This window comes from Synchiropus splendidus, chromosome 4 (assembly GCF_027744825.2).
Source record: "Synchiropus splendidus isolate RoL2022-P1 chromosome 4, RoL_Sspl_1.0, whole genome shotgun sequence".
NCBI lineage: Eukaryota > Metazoa > Chordata > Actinopteri > Syngnathiformes > Callionymidae > Synchiropus > Synchiropus splendidus.
In genome coordinates this window covers 18,976,949-19,002,953 of record NC_071337.1, presented here as the reverse complement: position 1 = coordinate 19,002,953, position 26,005 = coordinate 18,976,949, and the positions used below count along the sequence as shown (strand labels likewise).

Below are 26,005 nucleotides of genomic sequence, written 5' to 3'. Positions count from 1 at the left end.
AATGAATAATTTGGGTTCAGAAAGTATGACTGTGGCAACTCCTGACTTGAAACTTCAATGTTGGAAAAAGTAAATAAATCTAAATAAAGTACATTTACACAACTTTTAAAAAAAGTTATTTTTTAACAACTTGGACAGGCAATTAAAAAATACATCAATGTGGTTTGTATTTTAGGGGCTGTAGTATTTGTCCTGGCTGCATCGGAGCCTACTGTCACCAGTGTGCGATCATATTAATTTAATTCCAAATATTATGCCAGATTACAACAGATCTGAGGACACCTGTATGACTTGTTTTATTATTGAATCAACTCAAAACCTTATTTATCATGTTTACATGTCCAAGGGTCATTGCTTTCTCCTCTGCTGCACTGACAGCAGACCTGACCTGCAGGCACACGTAGGGAGGGAGCACCCACTGTTCTGAAGTGTCCAAATGTCGACATAGTAGATCAATGTAAAAATGGGATTCTTTCAACTTTGATGCAGCTGTCTGCCTCACACCTATGTGCTAGGGCGGTACATTTGCTGACTTTGCCAGGTGAAGGGGACATACTCTTTTTATGACATGCTCAAATCCTCACAGTTGCATTTGTAGGTAGGAGTGGTGATACGATACATTGCGATATATTGCAATACTCGAAATTCAGCAATATATTGTAATTTATTTTTTATATTTTAGAATTTCTTAACAAGCGCCTTCATTTTTAGGGGTTAAATTCAGGTGATGTAGTACAGTATTGAGGGCAAGAAAACAAGTTATGTTATGAACTATAGACTTTCTGTTAAATTTCACAGTCCAGCAGAGGAAAATGCAGCAGCATATCAAAGCAGCTACTGTGTGTATTAAATACCAATATAGCCGACTGAAAATATCAAGACAATGTCCCACAATAAAGTATTGCGATATTTGAGTGTGTCAATGTTTTCTTGCACATATAGTCAAGATGATGCTTCGCAAAATAAAGTTCAACCCAATCTACTTTCAGAATCTGAAAGGAATAGAAAGTTTGCTGTACTGTGAGTTGTTTCTGTGCTTGCAATAGTTTGGGTATAATGCACGGCATAAGTGAGAGCCATTCACCATTCTGCCGTCTGGAATTCAACAATCACTTCAAAACACCAGATTTCTTGGATAATCATGGTGACTCGAGTTCACAATTGCAGTACGTGTTAAATGATGGTGAAATTTACTGAATACTGTTTGAAAATATTATCACCATACCATGGGAAAGTATAACTCATAACTTTTCTCAATCCTGCAACAGATATAACTGAAACATAACATAGTCCGTATTGAGTACAACCATGACCAACTTCATGTCACGTCTTCATCCTTGTTCTGTCTGAGTGCCTTACAGTGCCACATACAGTCCTGGCATGGAAAAAAAGCGTCATTTTCAAAGGATGATTATGCATATAAGCATTGCGTGTGGTCAGTCACGCAATGCGTGTGTGGTATAGAAGGCTGATCATGACTTCAGACGTCAGTCAAGAGAAACGTACGTCTACGAGCTTGGTGCGATGGCTTTGATTTACTCTTAAAACTTGACTCATTCTAGATGACTTTCGTTAACTCTGAAGTCCCGCGGCGGACACACCTACTGTACATGTTCTATCATCAGTATTGGAGAGGGCCCAGCGTTCCAGGATGGTAATTGTCTAGCAGAGCTAATTAAAGAGCACATAATCGCCTGTCAACGCATCTCCAGTTGTCGCCGCGGCGCTGGGAACTTTTATTACACGGCTAAAAATAGATTTCCCCTGTGCTCTGACACCTCGCTCCTCACCTTTTCCTCATCATCACCGCGTGCGAAAGTCAATGCTCTTCATGTCCCCCTCCTCCTCGGCGACTTTATTATCCTCAACTTGTCCACGTGGGTTTCTGATCTGACGCTGAAAGATGAGCAGCCAGGTTGAAAGTGCCACCTCTTGTCGCAGATTATAAAAACAAGCATTTAAAGGGAAGAAAAAACAGATCTATAATTGCTCTTAGAGTCTGGAGCGCTTCCTTTTCACGTCCTTGTCAGCTCGCTTCTGAATTTAGATACAAATTCTCTCCTTGTGGACAAATCTGCGCGTGTTATTGGCCCATTTTGCTCCACAAAAGGCTGTTGCGACGAGACGGCACAGTATCACCGCGTTTGGAATGACGCTCAATTCAATCACTGAGACTCAAACCATTATGTTGCATATTTTTGCCATCATAAGCAGCATTGAGAGAGCTCCAAATAATCATGATAAATGGCACCATGCTGCAGCAATGGGCTTCTATTCATCCATGTAATACTGATCACAGATGAAGTGAAATAAATTAGCCTGTACTACCATTCTACATTTATTCGCAAAATAAAAGGATTTAACAGTCAGGTATCTATGAAACACAGTCGAATACATGGTGGAACATGGAAGGTCATTTTGGGGTTTTTTTTCCCTCATTGCTTTTCATCATAGTGAAAAGTGTTCACTAGCCTTTTCTGAACTCACTGGTTAGTGTTTTCATTGAAGTATTCAGCTTTGATATCACTATTTCAAAAGACTGTAGAGATTAAAGTGTACTGTGAAAGAGAGTTTCAGTGTGACCCAAAGTTTGGGATGGGATTAAATTCACTCAACAACACCAGGCAGCGGCAATTACATAACTTTTCCAGATGTTTGTGTGATTCACGAGTAACATTCTTCCTCATTTCTCAAGAAACAATGATGACGGCTGGGCATCATCACTGTTGTTTACCGCGGGTCCGTGAACAACACTGACTCCCCCCCCCCCTTCTCACGCTGTGGTTTCTACAGCATCTACAGTGTTTCGTGTTTTCATTTTACACGCTTCCGTCAACCATGAATCGTGCTTCTTGTGGAGCTAAAATCTCTTTCCTAAACTGCACAATGCAATGTTGTAAGAAGGTGGCAGCCTGGATAGATTTTGCAAACTGGACACATTTTGTGCTTAAACCATGACCCGTGGCATTTAAAGGGTAATGGCTAGTTTGAAAAGAGTGAACTTCTCACCTCCACCTGTGCCACCAAAAAACGAAACCTTATCGGTTTGCATTCAACAAGATTATATTTTAATAACTTATATATAATGCTATTTACACATTTTCCTTGAGCCTTGGAAACTTTGTTAAAGCATATGGATCTGTTGTTTTATGACAAGAGAGACGAGAGAGTTGCATTGTTTAAGGTCATATAACTACAGTAAGTTGGAAGCCTTCAAGAAGCTCGAGTGAGTTTTTCTATCAAACGCAGACAGACTGCTGCCCTACAAGCCTGACTGCAAAGAACATTGCTGGGCAACGTTTGATACATCTGCACTTAAGAATTATTTATTGACTAATGGAGCTACTGACTCCTCTGTTGGACTGGGAAGTATAACTTAGTGGTCTAATTGCACTCATTGGCACACAACGAAATGACTGCCTATACAGAGCTCTGTTGTTCTGTGATGGACTTTGGACCTGTGCAAAATACTTTCCTCAAGAAGCCACATTTTTCAATTTGAATGGATTTGGCATATTACTGAATCAAATGATGGACCCATACATACATTTAAACAACAAAATATTTTGCATCAGTTTGACGATAGCACAATAAATCACGATGGTTTTATATCACTTTATTTAAACTAAAGCTCTTTTAATGTCTTGAAAATATTCACATAACAATTTGAATTTTATAAGAATTTCAAGTACATTCAGAGTAGTGGAAACCCTGGCCATTGTGTAGTGAAAAACCTCCCTGAATAAAAGCAAATAGATGCTTTTGTTTGCTTTTGTTCAAGGATTCCTCCATGTTTGTTGTTGTTGTTATCATCCTTACTGTGACGTGTCTTGTGCATCAGTGTGATCAGTGGACCAGGAACTCCTGCACTTACAAACGTTCCCTGTTGCCTGGAGAGCAAAGTGTTCAATTAAATTTAATAATTTCTTTGTTGTAATTAATAAATCGTAATAATGTTGTAATTAATTAATCGTAATGAACTTGTTGAAGTCCCAGCACTAAGATAGATAGATAGATAGATTTTATTTATTTATTTCAAAATAACTAACACTTTTTATTTGTTTGAAAACAAGTGTGACAAGTATTTAATTTGTCCTAAATGGCCCATTTTCACAGTTTAATGGTTTTTAAAAAGATGGAGAGGTGTGAGCTATAAATTGGAGTAGAAATGTAAACCATTTGTTGTACAGTTAAGAATATTTTTATTTTTATTGATGGCTACGCACATCGTTTTGTTGTATGCTTATGAGTGAGCGTATGCTGACAGACTGAATGCCTGAAACTTACAAGTGCATTTTGAAGAACATAAGTTGTAAGACAAGTTTGGTCATCATAGGTAGTAAACTCAAACCCCAACACTGCAAGCTATAAACAGAAGCTTCCTGTACATGTCTAGTATAAGGGTAATTTCTCATCCATCACTTATTTATCATTGTCCGGCGTGTTATTCTGCCGTACACTGGTTTACCGTCACCGGGAGTCTCCGTCTCAAGGGCAGCACGGCAGCCTGTCACCGGAATCAAACCTCTGTCCTTCCAGCAGCAGGGCGAAAAGCAGTGAGAACACAGCGTGACCAGAGAGAACGTTTGAAAACTTGTGCTGTCGACCTTTGCTTGTCCTTGGTGATGAGAGTTTCCTGTGTGCCCTTCACAAAACTCCATGAGTCCATGAAAACTGACACTGGAAGTGAAAGCTGGAGTCACTTTGAGACTTTTATTTTGTTATTCAAGCTCTCCAACAATCTGAGAGGAATGCTGATGTTATCCGTTTATATATTGATGTCGTTATTCATCGAAAGCAACTTGACGTTGTTACTTTCGTTGATTTCGCCCTGCGGAAACAACCTAATGGTGTGACAAACACCTATTCAAATGTTTGGTGATTTTAACTCCTTTTCCGTGACGTGACGTGAGATCCACTCAGGGATGCACAACAATCTGATTCCATTTGAGCCACAGCGACTTGCTGTCAGTAATGCAGTTAGAAAGTCTTGTGTGAATCGGATTCAGTAGAAAAGGAGATGAATCTCTTGTGGGTGAAGGTGTGGATGTGTGATAATACAATTAATGAGACCGTACTGGAACTTTAGTCCGATGGGAAAAAGAAAGTGTAAATATGGGACTGGTTGGAGAATTGTCCCTGAGCAGTTCTGTGCTCGAGGGAGACCTCTGTTGGACAAGAACATCACCATGTGTTGTTGAAACAAACAGAATGTTCGGGGTTGATATTTTCAGTATCAGTATTTAATAAATAAATCCTTGAATATGTTGGTCTTTTTCAGTTGCACTGTATCTGCGACGTTCAAAGTATATCAGAGACAAGAGCTGTTCTGTGTAAGCTGTGCCTAGTCCGCATGGAAGACAGTAAACCAACAAGTGCTGCACCGATGCCTCTCATCTAACTGCTAACTTGCTGCTCAGTCAACTGAGTCATGTATTTTTTTTCACCGTAAAAATGGCTCTTTTCATCACTATAACATTTAAATGCTTATTGTAGTAGACTGTGCTTTTTTCAAAGACAAAAATGTGCCATGGACATGAAACCTCACATGCTGCACACTTACCAGTTGCCTGCTGACCAAACTGCAGCAGTTCAACTTTCCAAACCATGTCTCACACGTTTCCCCTTTATTTGATCATGTGCTTGTTGTCCATGGTGTCAAGTATCAAGTGCAGCTAGCACCAACCATCGTCATAGCGAGGCTTCAGTGCAATGTGTAACTTACTGAATGCTGCTTTTGCACAGTGCTGTCCCCGACAGTCGAAGGATGCATCTACATTTAAGGGGTGCCCCCAAGTCACACATAGACTTGGTTGAAAACACTTGGTTTTAGGGCTATGGTTGAGTGTTCAGGATTGAGCATTAAGGGAGGAACTGGAATTCATCCTTAATGTCTTACAATGGTTTCGGTGGCAACAATACAAGTCAGTTTGTCATAACGTCTTTCCACAAACCAGGACACTAAGGATTTCTCGTACGTTCTTGTAAGTCGTAAAAGTATTCACACTCCGGGATGATCTGAGATGTACAGGGCTTTTGTTCAACCTTCTTATGCTTATGCTTATGCTTGTGTGGGATTGTACAAAATGTTAAAAAGACAGCTTTGTCTCAATGGTATTACTCAAGAGGGATTTCCAAACTTTGTGTTCCTTTGACACTTAATCCAGGCGTGACAGAATCTCAAGGCATTCCTGCACTGGATGCTTGGACTTTTCCAAAATTCTTCTGACATATTCATGAGAATTTTGATACTTGTCTCTGTGTGTGTGTGTGTGTGTATATATATATATATATATATATATATATATATATATATATATATATATATATATATATATATATATATATATATATATATATATATATATATATATATATATAGTTAAAAAGGGCTTCCTATATTCAATCCAGGAATATTCATCAAGTGAAAGAACAAGTGTACAGAACAAATGTGAAGTCTTGATAACTACAGTCTGCTCCATGAATGTCCCAGAGGCTCATAAAGTAGGTGAAGAATCACACTTTGGAAGAGTATCAGCTACTGAATTTCAAGATAATTTAGGAAAGAACTCCAGATGTAGTTACTTCACCTCTTAATTACACCCATTGAGTCTGCGTCGTGTTCATCTAATCCCACAATGATTTTACGCTTGGGTATCAAGGAAGGTGATTATTTAAACCGTGTAGACCGTGTTTATTGATAACTCATAAAGCCTCGGCTGAAGGGGCAATTACGGCGAAGTAAACAGTCTTATGAGATATTGTCTTTAAAATGAAGAGGGGAAGCAGCGAAGCATGATCTGCTTCCTGTGGCAGACAGTGCCATGCCTGAAATAGCCGACTGGATCCTGAGACAGTGATGCAGAAACACTGTGATCAGAGGAACACGGAGGTTGAGACCATTTGGCTGTTGTGGTTTTTGATGAGTGTGGCCTCTCAGATAGCATCTCTACGTGTCTCTACGGAAGGTCGTTGTAGTGGTTAACTCTCAGAAAGGGCACTCGGCGTCGGTGTCGGGTAGCGGCTCTGATATTTACCCCGTGGAGCTACTTCTTAGTTGAAATTTGGAATTGATACATGAAACTGATGATCAGAATTGCACAGGAAAACCTGTTTGTCTTTGTAAAGCCTATTTGAATACTTGCTTTAGACAATTTGGTTGCAACTACAGGACCTGGTTGCAAGTCAGCTGCACTGGCTTTGACCATATGATCCTTAAAGAAAAAAGTTGCATCATGTCATGGTTCTTAGAGTACAGTCAATGTTTTTCTTAAGCTTAGCTTGTATGACTGGAGGAGAAAAATCCAGAGCCATGGTGCGAGAGTTGAATTACACTACACCCAAGAGCTGTAGCTTTCCCAATGACAGTCATGATTCTTTCTCTTTGTGAGATGTTTGCATTTCTTGCGGCTTTCCAAGCGCTTCAAGGCCGTGGCACATTCCCATGTGGAGCTGAGACATGCTGAGACAGACTGTCAGTCTTTGACTCAAATAAGAGCCACTAATTTCATTTGTTTCCTTCCTTATTTAACTGGTTCAGACTCATAGCTGTTGGACAGGAGCTGAGATGTTGGGATATGACCCTTTTTTGCTAACTTTAACCTCCTGAACACTCCAGATGTGATGGTATTACGATGGCAAGTTTGAAGCCAGATGAAGCTGCAGTTTCTACATCGACCTGGTCTCTACAGTGGGTACACAGGAGTTCCAGATCCTCCGGAGATTTGGCCAATTCTGCGTGAGTAAATCTCAGATGACCACACCGGTGCACCTAGAGCCAAGCTCCACCTAGGCTCGCTTTTAAGGACACACTCAAGCAGACTGCAGGGATTCACACGTAAAGATAAGAAGGATGTTTTTGTCCTGATTTGCCACATCCCAACCTCGGACTTTCTTTAAGAGAATCCTGATATCTAGGGTGTGTTAAGTGTAAATTTGTCCCGCTCTGAAACTAGTCATTATGATGTTTCATTCTGAATTTTTACCCTAAAAAAAACCCGAAACCACCATCTTGTCATCGCCTGGAAGTTGGGATCAAGGTGCATCTGGTAGGATGAACTGGTCCCTAGAGTCGAGTCGATGTTAAAGCAGTCTCAAATCAAAGTTGAATGGAAAATGTATCTTTTTTTGCAACTGCTTCTAGTTCAGCATTTTAAATGTAAAAGCGCCTCAGTCACGACTACAATGCCGATGGGTGACCTCCAAGTTGACACGGTTGTAGCTCTCATGGATGTTCAGAGGAAAAGCAGCGTGTATCAAAAATGTCACATCAAAAGTTTCTTCAATATTCAACATAACGGTATTATGACAGCGTAACATTAGCATGCCAGTCAGCTCAGCCCAAATCTTTGAGAAGGGGATTTAGCATGCAGCGTCCGCACAGAGCTGTCAGGTCGCCGGTCTGCGATACCAACGACAACCTCGGATGGATCTGAACTGTGGTCCAAGAATAATCCCATTAAGCAGTAAATCAGAAGCGAAGGCCGCAGGAGTGGAGAAGTGCTCGCCCGCCTGACTTGACAGAACCCAGGACCCCTCTGTCCCGCTGCAGGCTGGTGTATAATGATTTGATTAGCAAGTCATCGGGAGTGCACGCCTGTTTTGGGCTGCGCTTCAAATGTCAGCCGTCACAGCTGTCTTGTCCACTTTATGATGCTGCGAGATTTGTGGCAGATGCTTGAGACAGAAAAGCGCCACTTTGTTTTCTTGTTTGGTGCTTTGTGTCACTGACCGAACCTTTTGCTTTTTGCTTTTGCTTCATGAAAGCAACACATATTTAGATGTATTCCCTCATAATTCCACAGCTGTCTCTTGCTGTCTGTGGAAGCAATTGTGTCCCATAATCCACATTAAAATGCAGTAACAGAAATGCTTTTTTTCCATTTTCAGCCTAGGATTTGTATTTAGCCGTGTCATGACTGCTAATTCAGTGACAGAAAAAATAAAAATTAAAGGGACTTTTAAGATTTAATTGTCTGATGTTGCCTCAGAAAATGGTTACCAAAACTGAATCTGAATTGTCAAATTTGAAAATGTTAAACCATATCCAGAAATGCTTTTTTTCATTTTCAGACTAAAGCTGTATGTTCTGACTTATAAATGAAATGAATAATCAATCATTGCATTTTCATTTCATTACTAAAATTAAAACTCAACACCAATAAAGATTGAATTGCCTTGTAACCTGACAGACTGCTCTTCTTTTCATCCACTACGTGCCCAGGGAATGAGTGTCTGGGGTGCATATTCGTTCATATTCGTGATTTGAGGCTGTGTCTTGTATTCATGCTGCGTCCGAATGTAGGAACTGGAATTTGGTTGTCATTTTGGTCGTTAGTTGCGTGATTTTCCGGAAAAATTTGAGTGTTTTCAACGTTGCTCTGCTAGCGCTGTAAGGACTGCAGCAAACGCTGTCTTCTGTGTTATGTCACCGGTCAGACAAGGAACACTCCATCATTCTGCCTTGACTTGAGTGGTCGAGTTAGAGGCACAGCAAGCTAAGAAAAAAAAAAAAAAAAACTCAAATCATTGGATTATTTGCTCCGTAGCTTGTGACAAGAGTGTGGCGAGTAGGTTACAGTGTGTCAGCATAGATCTGTTGAATGAAGAGAATGAGACAGAGACGATCCCTACGATCTCCTCACTTTGCCAGATTGTCAACATGTTCACGTCAAAAGCTTTAGTTGTTTAAACGTGTTGACTAACTTGCAGCATCTGGATTTGGTCCCTAAGCTCCTTACACTATTAGCACTTTCTGCTAATATTGATGATGATTAAATTGTCCCACATCGCTTCTCTGAGGTTGTAGACTGTTTAGATTAGGGATGGGTGATAACTTATCGCACGCAATATACCGCCAAACACAAGCTCCACGATGACAATTCTGCATCTCACGATAAATTCGATAAACACACGACACACTCGCTGCATTGGACCTGCACACGTGAACAAGACGAGACCATGACGGTGCACTGCACTCTCCAGCTCTGCGGCATTTGACAGCCGACACTGGCGTGTGACAGCTGTGGAGAGTGTGGTGGACTTTTGGTTCACGATCGTCGTTTTAAACTTATTTTTAAAAAAGGGAACTTTGAAAATGACATTGAGTCCCTTGATCCGTGTCATGCAGGTCTCCCACTGCGCGTGGACACACTCTCAAGCAGCGCTAAGGCTACGACCCAGCATCAGTTAGGGACCATCAACAAATTCTAAAGCGGTCAAAGTATTCTTCAATAAGTCAATGGAAAACAACCATTCTAGGACAGAGAATAGTGAAAAGGCTTTTCATCACACAAGACAAAGAACTGACAGTTTGTATAATGATTTCGAGAATAGAGTATGAGTACATTATCGTTTATTCGCATTATTTCTAATGTTTCTTCAATAGCATCTAGGAAATGTGTCCAGACTGGTCCATAGTTAAAGTCAACTGTTAAGGGACATGAGATACAGCAGAGAGACGGCTCAATTTAACCCCTAAATAAAGCTGGCAGAGCAGTCTGTAAGACACGAGCGAGTTCTACCAGAGACATGAAACATTGAAATCCTCATCTCTACACTTAGTTAACTATTATTTTTAAACATAAACAAGTAATGATGTTGGAGACAAACTCCACGAATAAGTTTTATCATGAAACAGTTTCAAGAGAGACTGTAGTGTCCAACACATGGAATGGAATGTAAATGTATTTATCATGATAATTATTATCGCTGAAATGACAACATTTATCGCGATAACTTTTTTTTGTCCGGATCTCCCATCCCAAACTGTTGGGAAGGCAACATCTGTGTTTTGATTCCATGCAGTCATCTGAGGTGACGGCTCCTCAAACGGAGATGGAGGGGACGCGGGGTAATCCCTGTGTCCAATCCCACCATGGGAACATGTCCGCACTTCAATCATTGCACCAGAGGATTACACGCTCGCGTGGTGCTCGCTGTCCTTTAGAAGGCAAAAACAGCAAATTGAATCTTATAAAATGATTACTGGTGTGAATGTGAAGCATATTAGGGTTCTTCAGTTTAAGCCGATTAACAGGGAAGATATTTATGGAGCAGGACGACAACAGTTAATCACAAGCAGCTGCAGCTCCGGGAGATTTTAGGGTGCGGCATGTGACATGCTTCTCTTGCACAAGTCACTCTGCTTTGAATGCGGTACTTCATCCGCTCCTGAACAAACCCATATACCTCTGTTCTCCATCCGATCCGTCGGTCACCATGGTTCCCCAGGATAGTCCAAAGCCGGTGTAAATCTTAGATTCCCAATTCCCATGAGGAAATGGAGGTGGAGAACAGAAGTTTTTGGTCAGTATGCCCTGAATTTGTGATGTGTAGGCAAAAATGTAGTGGTGCACCTACATTTTTTCTAGCCACGACAGAGCACCTCTTCTGAAAAAAATCAATTTTGACCCCTGTGTTTGACACCTGACAGAGACTCTGGAGTCAATCCATTTATTCTCACTATTGAGATTAAAATAAATCTCCACTGGTTTTAATGCGAATCTGTCAGAGCGCCTGGCTCCCACGGGCCGGAGGAGGTTCACATTTCTGTCTTTCACCCTGCTTTTAAACCAGATATGCTTTTACATCTGTCTTTGACAGCAATATTATATTTTCCTATGAAAGGCATCTGCTAAAGTTTGACCTTGCTCTGATATATTTTTAGCAGAGTAAGATTCTTGAGTCTGTTCAATTGATGTTCCTGTTGCTGGGCTCCTGCGGCGACAGCTCTGCGACAGGCGTTTGGTGTTAGTGTGATCATAGAGGTGTTGATTTTTAATTAGTGGATGCTGGTAATTAACATGAAGTTTAATTTGGTTCCGTTGTTTGAAAGTTGAAAAAACTAATATCCATATTAAGGGAATGGATTCTCCCATTTTCTGTAGTTATTCTGGCCTCTTTTTTAATTATTATATTCATATTATATATTATATGTACATTATATTATATTTTATATCAAGATAATTGTGAAATTAAATATGCGACAGTTATTTTTTATTATTTATTATTATTTATCATAATCGTGGGGGGGAATAGATACATTCCATTCCATTCATTTTTTTAGAATTTTTTTGTAGAACATTTTTGCTTTTTTTTTTTTAATGACTGTTTATTCCTTTTCTCAATCCAAAAGTTATTTCTTTCTGTCTTACCACGTCTTTTCTATCTGATTTCTATTTTTTCATTTTTAGACCAGTAGTAGACCGATTTTAGCCTAGTTGTCCCAGGGCCATTAGACGTCTATTAGAAGTCTTTTTGACCAAAAAGATGCTGAGTGGGCAGTTTAACGCACTAAGGAAAGAATGAACTGGATCTCTACCAACCTGTTGGAAGTCGTCATGACGACCGTGGAGCTGCTGGTGCACTGTCTGCTGGGTGTGTGTAGTGGGCGCTGGTGGCACATGCACCATGGGAAATTAATATCAAATGAGGATATGGCCTTATATTGATACTCAATAAGTATCTGTGTTGTTGACATCCTACGTTGGCGGCGTTCTGATGTCTGAGCCCCATCACTGTTCTACTTTGACCTACGTCCAGATGGCATCCAGACACGCCACACTTGAAAATCATTTGAGCTACTTGCACCAGCGATCCTGTTCTTCCATCACTACCCGAAACTCAGTGTCTCCAGGTGCGAGAGCGTCAGCAAAACAGAGGCTCTGTTAATTTCTCCATCGGCTGCAATAAAGTGAAAGTAGACTTGTGGTCAGCTGTGCTCCTTTGCCCTGTGGAAACTTTTCCTTTCAATTATTTCCCAGCAGGGGGACACCCCTCACTGGAGATCAAGAGCTGCATATTAATGTCAAAGGCCGCTGTGGTTTGATGTGGGAAGAACAACCGATGGGTGCAGGGAAACACTTGGACACTTCATGTTGCATTTATTTGAGTGATGACTGACAGTTGAAGAACTTTGCTTCTGAGAAGAGGTTACGGATATGTCACAGTTATGGATCCAGCCGTCTCTTGGTTTCACGTCTGTCACCTGAGAAAGCTGGAGTTCCGTTGGTGCCACCGCAGATGGCAAACATTGCTCGAGGGTTGATCCTGGCCGTGTCACTCATATGCTGCGTACCTCCTGATTCTCCTACTTCAACGTAAACTCTACTGTGAATAAGTGGAATCTGTTAGACTCAATCATTTAACTAACATTTGTATACAGTGTTTTGAAGTTTGTGTGACGATTGAGCCAAGGACAGTTTCCTAAATCCATTTTGATACATAAAGTTCTGAATGGATTCACTTTGATTCTATTCCGACTGTGCTCTTGAATAATGAAAATAGCTTAACAGTGTTACAAGATATGAAATGGATTTGCTGCTCAGCCCCCTCTTCTGCATAGCTGCCTCCAACATTTCAGCTACTTTAATAGTGGTGTGGTTCGTCAGAACCTCGGTGGTCTGTAGAGAATGAGTGTACATACAATTGTGCTCAAAAGTGCCGCAGGTTATAGAGACGCTCTCTCTGCTGACTGCATTTTCATGAAAACACCATCTTGCACATAACAATGCTTCCTGTGAAATCAAATGTTTTCTTTCTGTACGATGTAGTGTGGTTTGTTTTAATCTCCTGAACAAGCCGTTTGAAGCTCTTGTTTTCTAGTACTGAGTGCAGGCGCGAATCAAAACAGAAGTTACAATGTCTTATCTGAATGGTGCAAGAAGAATCAGCTGGTGTAGTCAGTGATCCCCTCAGTTTCATTTGTTCGCCCCAGACGACTTCTAATGGGAAGCTAATACGCCAGCAGTGCAGTGTGATACCTGGTCAAGTGGATTCTGAGGTTCGTCACAATCCTGCAATAATGGAGCTCTGCTTGGCAGCTCCTTGCAGCTCTACTTGAATCTGTATTGAACATTTTTCATGAAATCGGCCAGGCATACCGCTCCCTGCCCCTATGCCTGATGACTCCTGGGTTGGTCTGGAGAGCTATACCATCATGGACTCCCTGGCTACTTGGATGCACCTCTGCTCCCCGACCAGCAGAGGTCACTGTGTTCTGAATCTGACTGATGACAGCCTAGACTGGCAAATGTGCCAGTTCAAAGTACAAGTAACATGCGACTTACGACCGGGATGGGTCCGACCAACCGGTCGTAAATCGGGTTGGACGTAAGTCGAATGCCATGGTTTTATGTGCTACTGTAGTGGTAGATGGCTGTGTGAGAGAGAGATGCTGGGACACTGGGCTGCTGTAACTGTCGTACGTGTTGCTGGGCTGCTACGTGGTGCGGTGCCAGACATTGAATTAAAAAAAAAAAAAGCTTCTGCTCGCTGTGGTTGTAAATACGGGTGGCCATAAGTTGAGCAGGTCGTAGGTCAGATGTCACTTGTATAGTGTAAGATCTCTCATAGCATATGTGATATCGTGTTTGTACTGTAGCATTAGCTACCCGGCTAACATTCTCTGACACAGCATGACGTTAGTTCCTGCAACTTGATTTCAGTGTGCTGAACGCTGAACACATTTACACTTAATTTTGTTTTTGTTTTGTTGTTTAATGCATATTGTTCATATGTTCTGATATTGGTTTGTTTTTCTAATTTAATTTAATTTGTTATTTGTTTCATTTGAATAAGATACTTTTAGTTTTCAGAACAGCGTTTTAAAAACCTAAAAATATCGCCCAGCTTTGTTCCTGCAATAACGTTTTCGAACCTGTGTGAGTCCCTTTAACTTGAATGCTTGGCATAAAGCAGACTCATGTCACTTGACCTATTAAACAGGTTTAACTATCTAAACAGGGCAATGTACTCAGGTTTGTAGGTTGTAGGTCAGTTTCCTACTCCGCCATGAAACCACATAATGTGAAAGCCTGAGAGCTGAGTTGATCTGTACAACCTTTATTTAAGGATCCCTGCTACTGGTAATAAGGGATTCCTTGAATGCCCTGTAGTTTCTGCTCTTCGAAAGAATGGTGTAGATCATGCTGATGTTAGCACTCTTCAAAGAGGAGGGACATGATGACGGTCACTGTTTTTGGTCAGAAACCAGGACTTATTGCTTCATTGAGTTTGAAACAAATTCACTTTGTGCACTAGAAAGGAAATCCGATGATCTACACCACGGGCTGACACCAGCAACAACCGGGCCAACTCATAACAGAGGGATAAAAGTCCAATCTCTGGATAAATCTCAGCACACACAGAGAACTGTGAGGTGGCGGCAGTGAAAGAAATAAACATTATTCCTCAATAAAAGTCTTCATTTGCATTCCAAAGTGGCCTCAAGTGCAGCTCACAGCACAGAGATGGAGAAAAAAAAACCACTCTTTCTCTGCTGGCAAGAGAAGCAAACTAGCGGCGGATAATTACTCATTTCAGCTAAATCTCTGTGTATTACTGTCAATTTTTCATCTGAGATCTTCCAAACTTCTTCATGTTTCATGCTTTTGGCACTCTGCTGTGCACATTATAGTTCTGCTTCCAGAACGACGCTCTGGAAGGGAAAAACACAGTCAGTTATTTTGAAAACTTCCTCCAACCGTTTCTGCAGTAAAAGGGTTTTGGAAAAACCCTGATCACAACTATTAGGTGACAGTCCAGTCATTGACATGTGACAACTCAACCTAACTTTCTTAATGTCTTTGAGTAGGGACTGTTTGCCGAATTTTTATCAATGAAATATTCAACTTTCATATCACTGGTTTAAATGGCTGCAGCTTGAAAATGGATTGAGATAAAGGCAGGTGAACCAAAGTTTGGGATGGTCTAATGAGCATGTTATGATGTCCCCAGGAGGCGAATGACAAATGGTGAATGACAAAACTTCTGCATGAACCCAGTGAGGCATGAGCTGCAGTATGTGTTGCTCATGGACCTCATCACTAGAAGACTAAACATCTTCATCAGAGGATGAATATCCCTCTTCAGAATATGAGTCAGTCGGACTGTCCCCTTTTGACTGGCCACTTCTGGGTAATGTGTGAGTGTGTACATTTTCATGATCTAATCTCATATTGCTCGCCCCTAGCTGTACCTTTCACCTACTGTAGAACCCCATTGACCCCCATTATCAAAGGAGTCAGGAATACTGTTGCATTCCTGAGACAGCTGAAACTATGAAACATCATTCATGGAAAAAGCTCTTTGAATAATGAGCATTACCAGAGGTGGGATTTAATCAAGTCATTTGTCACAGCATCTGTAAACATGAATGAGCAGCTCAGCACCTCATCAGACCCTTTGTTCGACACGAGTTGAACTATGGCAAGATGTTCTGTCAAGCGTCAGATGGTGACTTGTGTTCTTCCTCATTCCTGGAGCTGAATTCTCACCTGAGGCCTGTTCAGCTGTCTATATGCACTTAGTCATATACGTATGTATCTCTTGCTAGAGGTTAGCCACCTTCAAGCTCCATTGCTAAAATTATCGATCATATTTTGGTGCTTAAAGGTCATGTATGTTTATGTGGATAAAAAAAAATTCAGGTTTGAGGCTGAAAAGGTGCGTTCATAACTTGTGTCTCTGAAAGCAGATGGAATCAATGTCGATCTCGACAGTATGTCCAGCATATGTCAGTGGATCCGCTTCTTCAGCAGTTTGGCTGTCCTTTATTCAAATTCAGGATGCTGGTGCATGCGCCCTGTGTCACCACAGTTATCAGCGCTTCCTGAGTCTGAGCGCTGTTTCTGTAGAATGCATCAGTCTGCCAACGTTTTCTTGATACTGTGAAAGGTCATGGACACACAAATAGGAAAAAAAAAGTTGTGATACCTCCAAGTGCCGTGTTGAAGCCTGTGAACTGGGAGCTCCTGGAGGAACAGGGACGTCATGTATCGCTCTATTCAGTAGATGTAGAATAGAACAGCGATTTTGGATGTTTTTGTGGATGGATGTTGGGCACATTAGTGCAAGAGAGGGGCGAACTCAACTAGTGTTGCACTTGATAGGTGAGTAATCTGTCGAACCAAATGTCTTATGAGTGCAAATGCTTCTTTTGATGCTCCGTCTTATCACTGTCATTTGCACGCAGGCTTTGTTGCTCAGTTCAGCTTGTGTTCGGCCAGAACCTGAAAATGAACTAAGGAAATGATTAATGGTGATGCATTGGTGTCCTCCTACTAGTGTGGGAATTTCAGTCTGTCCTTGAGGTGCGACATCATTTTCTTGATTTATGATTTTGCAATGTGTGGAATCTTCCCTTCCATCTCACAATAGCATGGAAAGATTAGAAAATAGTCACCGCAGGAACAATAAAAAAAAAAAAAAAACAAGATCCAAGCACGAAATATGGGAATAGTTCAAATGTCACATTTTGATAGATTCATTAAATTTATTGATTGATGGTTACCAATGTGTTTTCTGTGCAGTTATACATGTATTTTTTTTATTTTTTTATTAAGGTGGAAAAAAATATACAACCTATCCATTTAAAATTTCAAAAAAATTCACCATGGATGGATGATTTCATCCATTTATTTGTTTATTTATTTATATATCTGAATCTTTAAAAAATGGGACAATTCAAATATTCTAAAAAAAATAAATAAATTACTGAAGCTTCACAAAAAATGTAGGCTAGTATGATTGAGAATTGTTGTTATTGTTGATCTGTGTACATGTATGCTCAAAAAGAAAAATTAAAATAAATTAATTAATTTAAGTAAATGATACTGAAGTGTTCTCTGACTGACAGCAGCAGAATAGGAAGATTCATACATTCGACTTAACCTGCTAAACACAACCAAAATAAGTATCAAATTCTGATTCACCAAATGAGGATTCTTGAAGCCACAGTGTAACGTCTGCCACTCAGTGCCTGTGCAGGTAATGGAATAAGATTAACAACAACTATGCGAGCATCATCTGGCCATGTGCTGGGGTCGTGTTTGTGCTCAGCAAACGTTGTAGGAGGAATTTTAAACGGAAGCCAAAATCATCCGTTACAAATCTTATGTGATGGCTCCGCTGCAGCGGCGGCGAGCACTCGGGGACGATGAGGTGTCATTTCCAGAATTGCCCCCTCAGAGTAACCAGTAAATGACAGCGGATCTTCCTCCACCTGCACTTCCACAAGGACCCTGGCTTCACTCTTCCTGCCTCTCTTCTTCACCTGTCCATCACTGGCTGTAAATCTGCCTCCCTGAAGGTGAGCATTATTGCAGCGTGATCCAACAAGAGCACCTTGGAGACATCTTATCTGAGTTCTGTTTAGGAAAATGCATCAATCGTACCAGCGAGTTGGAGCCTTGTGAAATACATGATAAAGCTTTAAACTCTAAACAGCACTCAAGTCCGTCTTTTGTTTCAGAGCATGAGAATGTTGGCGCACAAACACAAGTGGAAAGATCTTAGCATCTATTGTCCATATTCCTGTCTGTCTGTCTGTCTACAGTATGTGTCTTAGAAATGAAAGTGCCAGGAAAAAGGGAAAAGAGTGAGACATGAAGATGAATGGTGTGTCTTTCTCTCCTCTCCAAATGTCAAACCTTCCGAGTCTGGCTCACATGACTTTCTGATCTTGTCCTTCCTTGTCACTCCCAATGACGACCTCGGTATCTTCATCTCTGCCACTTCCCACTATGCTTGTCTTAGGTTTACTCATGGCAGCTCCCTCTACTTTAAAGGGTTTTTTTCACAGTAGATACAGTCATTGAGTGAATGATTTGAGTTATTTAGTGGAGCTATTTGGAGTCTCAGATAAAGTCTCTCTCACTGAACGCTGGTTGTCAAAACAACAAGATGATTCATGGCAAAGTTAGATGAGACCTTTTGAGATGTCCAAGTCCAGACTATCCTTCCATGTTGCACAGCACTTCCTGTTTTAGATAATTATCCCGTACACCTCTCTCGTCTCGTGGGCCCGTGGGACGTCCACGGATGAATTCAAATCCAGATGAAAGGTCATGTTCACCTCGCCAAAATAAACTTAATTACATAAATAATTTGAGAATCCCTGTGAGCTTTGGTCGATCTATATGTCAGGGAGCAGAGCAGATCAGAGGCAGGAGACTGTAAATAAGGCGTAAACGCTGCTTGTAACGCGGCCCGCTCGCGCTATACGACACCACCGCGCTTCCAGTAATTACTGCTCCGCTGGTGAAACGCGATCACTGTCTGTCGATGATAAGACCTGCCGGATGGTTTATGCAACTTCCTCGACACTTCATTAGAGGCTGGATTAGCTGGGGAAACTGGAGGGAGGTTTTTTGGTGGGGGGGATCTGTGGTGGTGTGGTCCGAGGGCCGTTCAGGACAGAGCAACAGTGACCGGATATTTGTTGAACTTCTAAACCTCTCTGTGAGGTGTTGTAATTCCTGCACTCTTGTGGGTTTCCTGCGGCACTCTATTTTCCTCCCAAAGACCAACAAAATATGTCTTTTGCTGACTCTAAATTGTCCGTAGGTGTGAGTTTATGTGCGAGTAGTTGGACTGTGTGTCCTGTGAATGATATTTACTTACATAATTTTCTGCTGTTGGTATTTACCATCCTCATTTCTACTTCTTTAGTTTTCTTTTTTGCCTAAAAAAATTTTCACCTCAAAATTCTACATTTTTGAAAAACACATTTGACTTTTGATTTTTGTTGCTGCTTGCAGTACAAGATGAAGTTTCTTGAAATGATCAACTTTCCTGTATTTTGTAACCAATTCCCACTTCCCACTGTTCCGTTCTTAATAGCAGTTCAAGTGTACCCATCTGTCTCCATCTTTTCCCCTTTTCTTGTTGCAGTTAAACGTATTATTTATTCACCTGCTTCCCACGTACCATGCTAGACTTTCATTTACATTGCTGGAGCTCATATTGTTCGCTTATTGAAGCTATTGTAATACAAAATGAAAGTGAGTTGTCCTTCTGTATAAACTGGGAAATTGCTCTCTGATCTCTTTTAACACACTTGGTGTGTTTTTATTATCTTGAATATTTGGTAGCTAAACTTCCGAATGAGTATAAACTTTGTACTTGTGGCCAAAGTCTTGCAAAAAATATATGTCTATGTAACGTCTCATCTTACCACAACCACGGCAACTACTACAGTCCAGCTATTACTATTTTAAAGTGGAAAATGTGTCAAACTCTAATATCATAGGAAGTACACGACCATATTGCTTTCATACTTGTCACATGCTCTTTTCTCTCTTGGCTGTTATGCTGGCTCTTGTCATTTAAAGACCTGTTTTAACTCTGGACTGACTTGCTCTTTGTCTCCGCCAGGATGAGTGAGCGCTACACGTCAGTCAGAAGTAAAGGGGCTGTACTCGCCGTGATGCTTGTGATGAGCGTTCTGGAGATGTCTCTGCCAATTCAAGCAGCTTCAGGTGAGACACGCTACGTCTGTCCTCAAGATCATCTGACCATTTCTATTTGTGCTTACACTCAAGACCGTCCAGACCGGAACACACACACAGCTGTGTTTGTTTTCTTGGTCTCAGGATCAGTTGTGTTGCTCACACCTGATATGAGAGAAAGTTTTGAGAGTGTAACAGTGCAGAAGTGGCCGGAGCTTTTGCGTCAGTCACATGAACGTGAGGGGGAACAAAAAATGGCAACAGGAGGTTTCCGTCGACGCCGCTTCACAGATAAAATATTGGGGTGAGGGGTGTTATTTTCGAGATCTATCTTCCTCCCTTGGCTCATTAAGTGTTGTCAAGTCGTCACGCGTAAACCCAGCGAGATCAATTATGGCGACTCAGCAACATTACAAACGTATGTTGACCCACATGTTTCTTCACTCCGATATTCCACTGACAATTCGCCGTCTCAGGTAATTGGTTGTCTGCAATGTGGCCGTCCGATTCAGAGCATGATCATAAACCCCCCTGCACCCCCACCCTCTTCTATTGTCCACCAATTAGACCACACGGCTCTGACATGCGCCGCCACCTTGACTGGCAGAGATCCACACTCAAGGCGCTCATCATTTCGGCAGGAAGTGCATCAGAATAATCTCGCACGCGCTCAATTTCTCAGCGATAACTGTGGCGGCTTCCTAATTTCCCCGGGGTGTTATTTCTGTTGCTGTAAACCTGTTATCATTCAAGGGATGAAGCGAATCCTGAACAAAGACAAAACGTATTTCCACCCAGATAGAGAGGAAAACTCTCTCTCCTGGAGAAATGGGTCGAGTGTTTCAGTGTAGAACAAATATAACTATGTTAAGAGTTTGTCGATTGTCTTGAGATAGTTTTCTTTTTTTTCTCTGGCAGGTGCGCTAAAAGGTTTCTGCAGATGGTTGACTGTTATTTTATCCTCCCAACTTCTGGGGAAATCTGAAGTTCAAAACACAGTTTGAAAGGTGTGTGAGACTGTCTTTAGTTCCAACCAAACAAGCACACACTGGTTAACCAGTCAGGTGCAGCTGAAACAAGCAGCACCAGACTGACATTCAGCTGATTCTGTTCTTCACCCGAATGGTGAATCAGGTGACTGGTTGGAACAAAAACCTGCACCCACAATGGCTCGTTGTGGACTGGTTTGAGACCACTGGTCAATGGGGTCCTTGCTCTTCAAAAGGAGCATTCTTTTCCTTTGGATTACATTGCCTTTATTCTTTCTTTGGAGGGAAGAGTTTGGTGATGTTCTAATAGGTTCATTTGGATTTATGTGGCAAATAGACTGTGCTCTGTGTTCACTTTGGTCTTGGACTTGGTCCTGCCCCCCCTTGGTCTTGGTCTCGCCTCAGTGACCCACAGTCTCTATAACCCAAGACTGGAAAAGAGACTAACGTCTTTGCCAAGTCATGTGAGCTCTCTGTTCACAGATGTTCTTGGACTGCATTGCTGCATCTTTCACTGGGTGTCTTGAACTGGTGCACGCTACAATGAAAATTCTGAACTGTTACGGCACTGGTGTCACAAAGCTCAGTCACAGTCCTCCAACAAGATCACGGCCCGAAGCACACAACTAATGTGCCTCAATAGTGTTCACCTGTATTACAACGCTATTTTCTATTTTTGCAGTTACTGAAAAAAAAGCTCAAATATAACCTGTTGACTTGCTGTTCAAATACCAGGACCACCATAGATACAATAGCTCATGCCTCTTCTCAGATGTGGTTTTAACTTCCTGTTTGTTTAATTCCTGTTTTTCACTTGGCAGCAGAACAAGTGAATCACCGGTTTGTGCATTAGCTCATTTTCCGTCACACTCATCTCTTCATCTCTGTTTTCATTTTCATAACAGAGACATCAGATTATTTCTTAATTTAGTCACGTGACTCAAATCAAAGCGCTCACTGCATCCATAACGAATTCAGCACTAATTAGCTGTTACTGTTGTGTATGTGACTCATTTCAAATAATCTGTTCCCACGTTTAATGTTCAATGGTGGATTAATGAGGAGGAAGTTGCATCTTCTTTTCTCTGAAGTATTTTAAAATTCCAGTCCCCCAGCTTTTCAATGAAGTGGTGATTCTCTATCGCCCGGTTTATGTTATTGCTCTCCCTTCATTGTTTCAAAATTAGGAATAACCTACCCTGGTTGACATGACCAGCAGAGTCTCAGTCATCCTAACATATTTAGAATTTTTAAAAATATTATTCATGGGGGGCATGGACCATTTAAAAAAAAAAAAAGGATGGCGCCGCATCTGAATTGTGTAATCTGTGTCAATATAGGCATTTATGACGTCATCGTGATCGCGGATCAAATGACAAATATACGATAATTTTTCAAAAATCAAAATCAAATAATTTTAATAAGATGCTATTTATATTTATATATACAGTGGTACCTCGGTTCTTGACCACAATTCATTCCAGATGGCGGTTCGAGAAGCGATTTGTTTGAAATCTGAATCGATTTTTCCCATTACAATGAATGGAAAAAGATATAACGCGTTCCAAGCCTTAAAACAGGCTTTTGTAGGAGTGAATGTAGAGTGTCTGCTGCAGGTGCACTGTTCCTCTATGTGTGTGGCCGCTGCATGTGGGAGGGGTTGCCGAGTGAGTGACGTCTCTCCAGAAGTGAAGAGGTGCACGGTGCGTGTCCAGCTCTGAATGTGCGCTTCTGTGCAGTTTGGCTGTGACAAAGTCATAAACCAAGTAACGCTCTGTCCCAGACTCGCCTCATCCCTGTCCCAGCTCCAGCCCACAACAGGACATCAAACCCTGGAGTGCGCGCTCCAGCCTCGGAGGTGTGGAGAGCGAGCACCTCCCTTGTGACAGGAAAGGTTTTACACCTCAATATGAAGAAAGAACAGTCAGTAAATGTAGCTAACGGGACACGTCTGCATACAGAGGCTCCGTTATACACAATAACAAAGCGCGTCGTGGGTCAGCTGATCTGTCCGTGCACGTTATGTTTTTTCCTGCTTTTTTTGGGGGCGTTCGAGTTCTGGATTTTCATTCGAAATCCGAAGCAAAGGGAGCGAGGTACCACTGTAATGCGAAATGTTATTATTCTTTAAAATTTTACATCACAGTATAAAAATGACCAAACAAAGCAGGTGCGTCTCCAGAAAATGTTGCAGCCCTGCCTGCAGGGTAGATCAATACTCTGAGTCCAGGACAAAGACAACCGATTTGCAGTTTGCAACGTGTGCACCCATGGACTCAGACGCAGCATTAAAGAAAAACACTTGGCTACAAATCACTGCGCTGACTTCAAGCGCTACCAGGATGCTAACAAACGAATGCTAACTGGAGCTAACAGCAGGCGGATCCAATGCAAATGGAGTTTATTGTTTTGGTCTTGCAGCTGAGTTCCGTTGTTAAAGGCTGGAGGAGCGTTAACAGTAGCTAATAGCGCACCTGGAGCCCAGATATTCACTCCCTGGACATGTAGACAATGAAAAGAGGAGCGGTCTGTCAAAAAGAAAAAGGAATAGAAAAAGGAATAAAAAAAAATATTAAGCATTTAGCCTTTTGTTATTGTTTGTTAACAAGACTACGCTGAAGCTTGAAGTTGGATGTATGTTATTTATTTGCATTAAAAATTGCAATAATTTTGATACAGTGTTGTTCAGGATTATTATTATTTAGTAGTTTTGTGGAATTAACTGAAAAAAGTGACTATTGTATGTGATTTAGCTGAGAATTAAAAACAGAAAAAAAGAATCAGCCATTATGTGTTATTGAAAAACATTTTACAGTTTATGGTTAAATCCTGTTCTTTATGATGACTTTTCGAATTTTTAAAAATAAATGGGGAAAATAGTTGACAAAAGTAAAATTTATGAAATATGTATATATATTTATAACATCAAAATAAGGGCAATGAACATGGGGAGGAAAACCACATCATTAAATATCTGTCAGGAATGTGAAAAGGCAGCACGTGGCCCTGGGAAGCTTGATTCTTTTCGTTGCTTTATTGATTTGCTTTTTCTTTTCACCACTTCCCTTGTACAATATTGGCTTCTCTAAAAAGAGAAGCCCTGACATGTTTTAGAACTTCCATGAAACATCGAGCAGACAAATGACCTTCATGTGTGATTTATTGAGGTCCACGCGCACTTTTCCAAAAGGCCGACTCTGCTCCTCCATTTTAAGATTTTAGCAGTAAAATTGACGCATGAGTTGCTTGAGAAGCAGAAAGGAAAGTCTTGCATTAACAGTGTTCTTAGACATTCCTTCACATCCGACGTCTAATCTTTCGTCTCATCTGAAACAAAGCACTGGCTCCCCGTCACTCCTGACAACCATCCACCTCGCGCGACGTGCCGACCCTTCTCATTAAGTTCTACTTTACAGAGGGATTTGCACTCAGTGAGCTCATCATCAAACTATAATTTTTCCTTTCCAGAGGTGGAAATTTTGGTTGCGCAAAAAGCCAGGCCGTGTTTAAAAGCAAAGCGGCGATTATCATTCACAACAGCTGCGTGAACCATCTAAAGTATGCATCATCGGCAGTTTTCTCACTGTCTCTGGAGACGGCGTATGAAAGCGGCTCAAACTGAGTAATTTCAGCAGCGCACCGAGTCAAAAGGCCCATCACTTTTTCTCCTGAATGCAATCTCAGCCGCAGGATTTCAAGGATAACACTGTTTCACCGTCACTGTCGAGTGCTGCTGTGGTATTTCTCTGAGAGGCGGCCTTCCTTTACAACCTACTAACAAGTAAACATGTCTGGTGAAAGCTTTGATCCGATTCATGATAATAATTCATTTCAGTGCAGCACAGAGGACACGAACTTGCCTTCCATGTGTGGTGGATGTCCTCTCCGTGTAGGTTGCGAGTCACGTGTGTAATGATGTTCTAAGGCTCAAACTGACTTCTTCAAGGGGCCCACATAACAAACACACCTCCTTTGTATGTTCAGAAAACACACACTCCTGTAACAGGAAATAAGAGTCTCACTCACTAGTACTGGAATACTTGGTGTTGTTTAGCATGAACCTTTGGTGACTATTCCAGGGCCAAGTCTAGTCAGTCTGAACGAGTCCTGCGCAATATGCTGCAAATGCACAGTACTGTATTTACTGTAATAAATGTTTCCTAATCTGAAGTGTGACCGCTCTGGTGATATCTGCACCCCTTTAATTTTTGAAGGATAATTTTAGTATGGTTCCTCACTGACTGCACCTGCACCACCTGACCTCTCTTTTGGGGGTTTGGAGGTTTAAAAATGAATTGTTGACATTTATAATCTGAGCTTCAAGATTGAGCTTTTGGTGTTGCTGGTGATGTTTTCATGCGTTGGATGTAGAGATCATCTGGATGGTGGCGTAAATGAGACAAAAGCCGTCTCATGGTAACGGGACTCCATATGAAAGTCACTGAATAATTGTTGTAGAATAGCTGAGAGGAGAAACAACTATGGATGAAGACAAAAGGGAGACATGGTGGAAAGGCAATAAACTGTTATGGTGTAGTAGTAAATGGTAAGTTGCATTTTTATGTGTCAAATAGGTGTGTCAGACTTGGAGCAGACACTTTAGCGTCTTCATCGGCATCATCATCATCATCATCATCATGGAACTGAGGCATCCGGACGCCTGCAAGGCTTCGCTCTGCAGCCCAATCCAGCACCTATTAAAAGTGGTCTTTACCTCATTGTGAGAGCACTAACTCAGGCTATCAAAGACTTGGCTCCTTCTAAACCACATTTCTGAAAAAAGCC

The 26,005-nt window shown here is 41.3% G+C and overlaps 1 protein-coding gene across 1 annotated transcript in view; it reads left to right on the top strand.

The window, feature by feature from the left end:
• Window positions 1–26,005, top strand: part of LOC128758168 (chemokine-like protein TAFA-2) — a 65,920-nt gene that overhangs the window by 26,186 nt on the left and 13,729 nt on the right. Inside the window, exon 2 of the mRNA XM_053864061.1 lies at window positions 20,158–20,261. Coding sequence (XP_053720036.1) covers window positions 20,159–20,261 — 103 coding nt within the window. The 5' untranslated portion in view covers window position 20,158. The remainder of the gene's footprint in view (window positions 1–20,157; window positions 20,262–26,005) is intronic.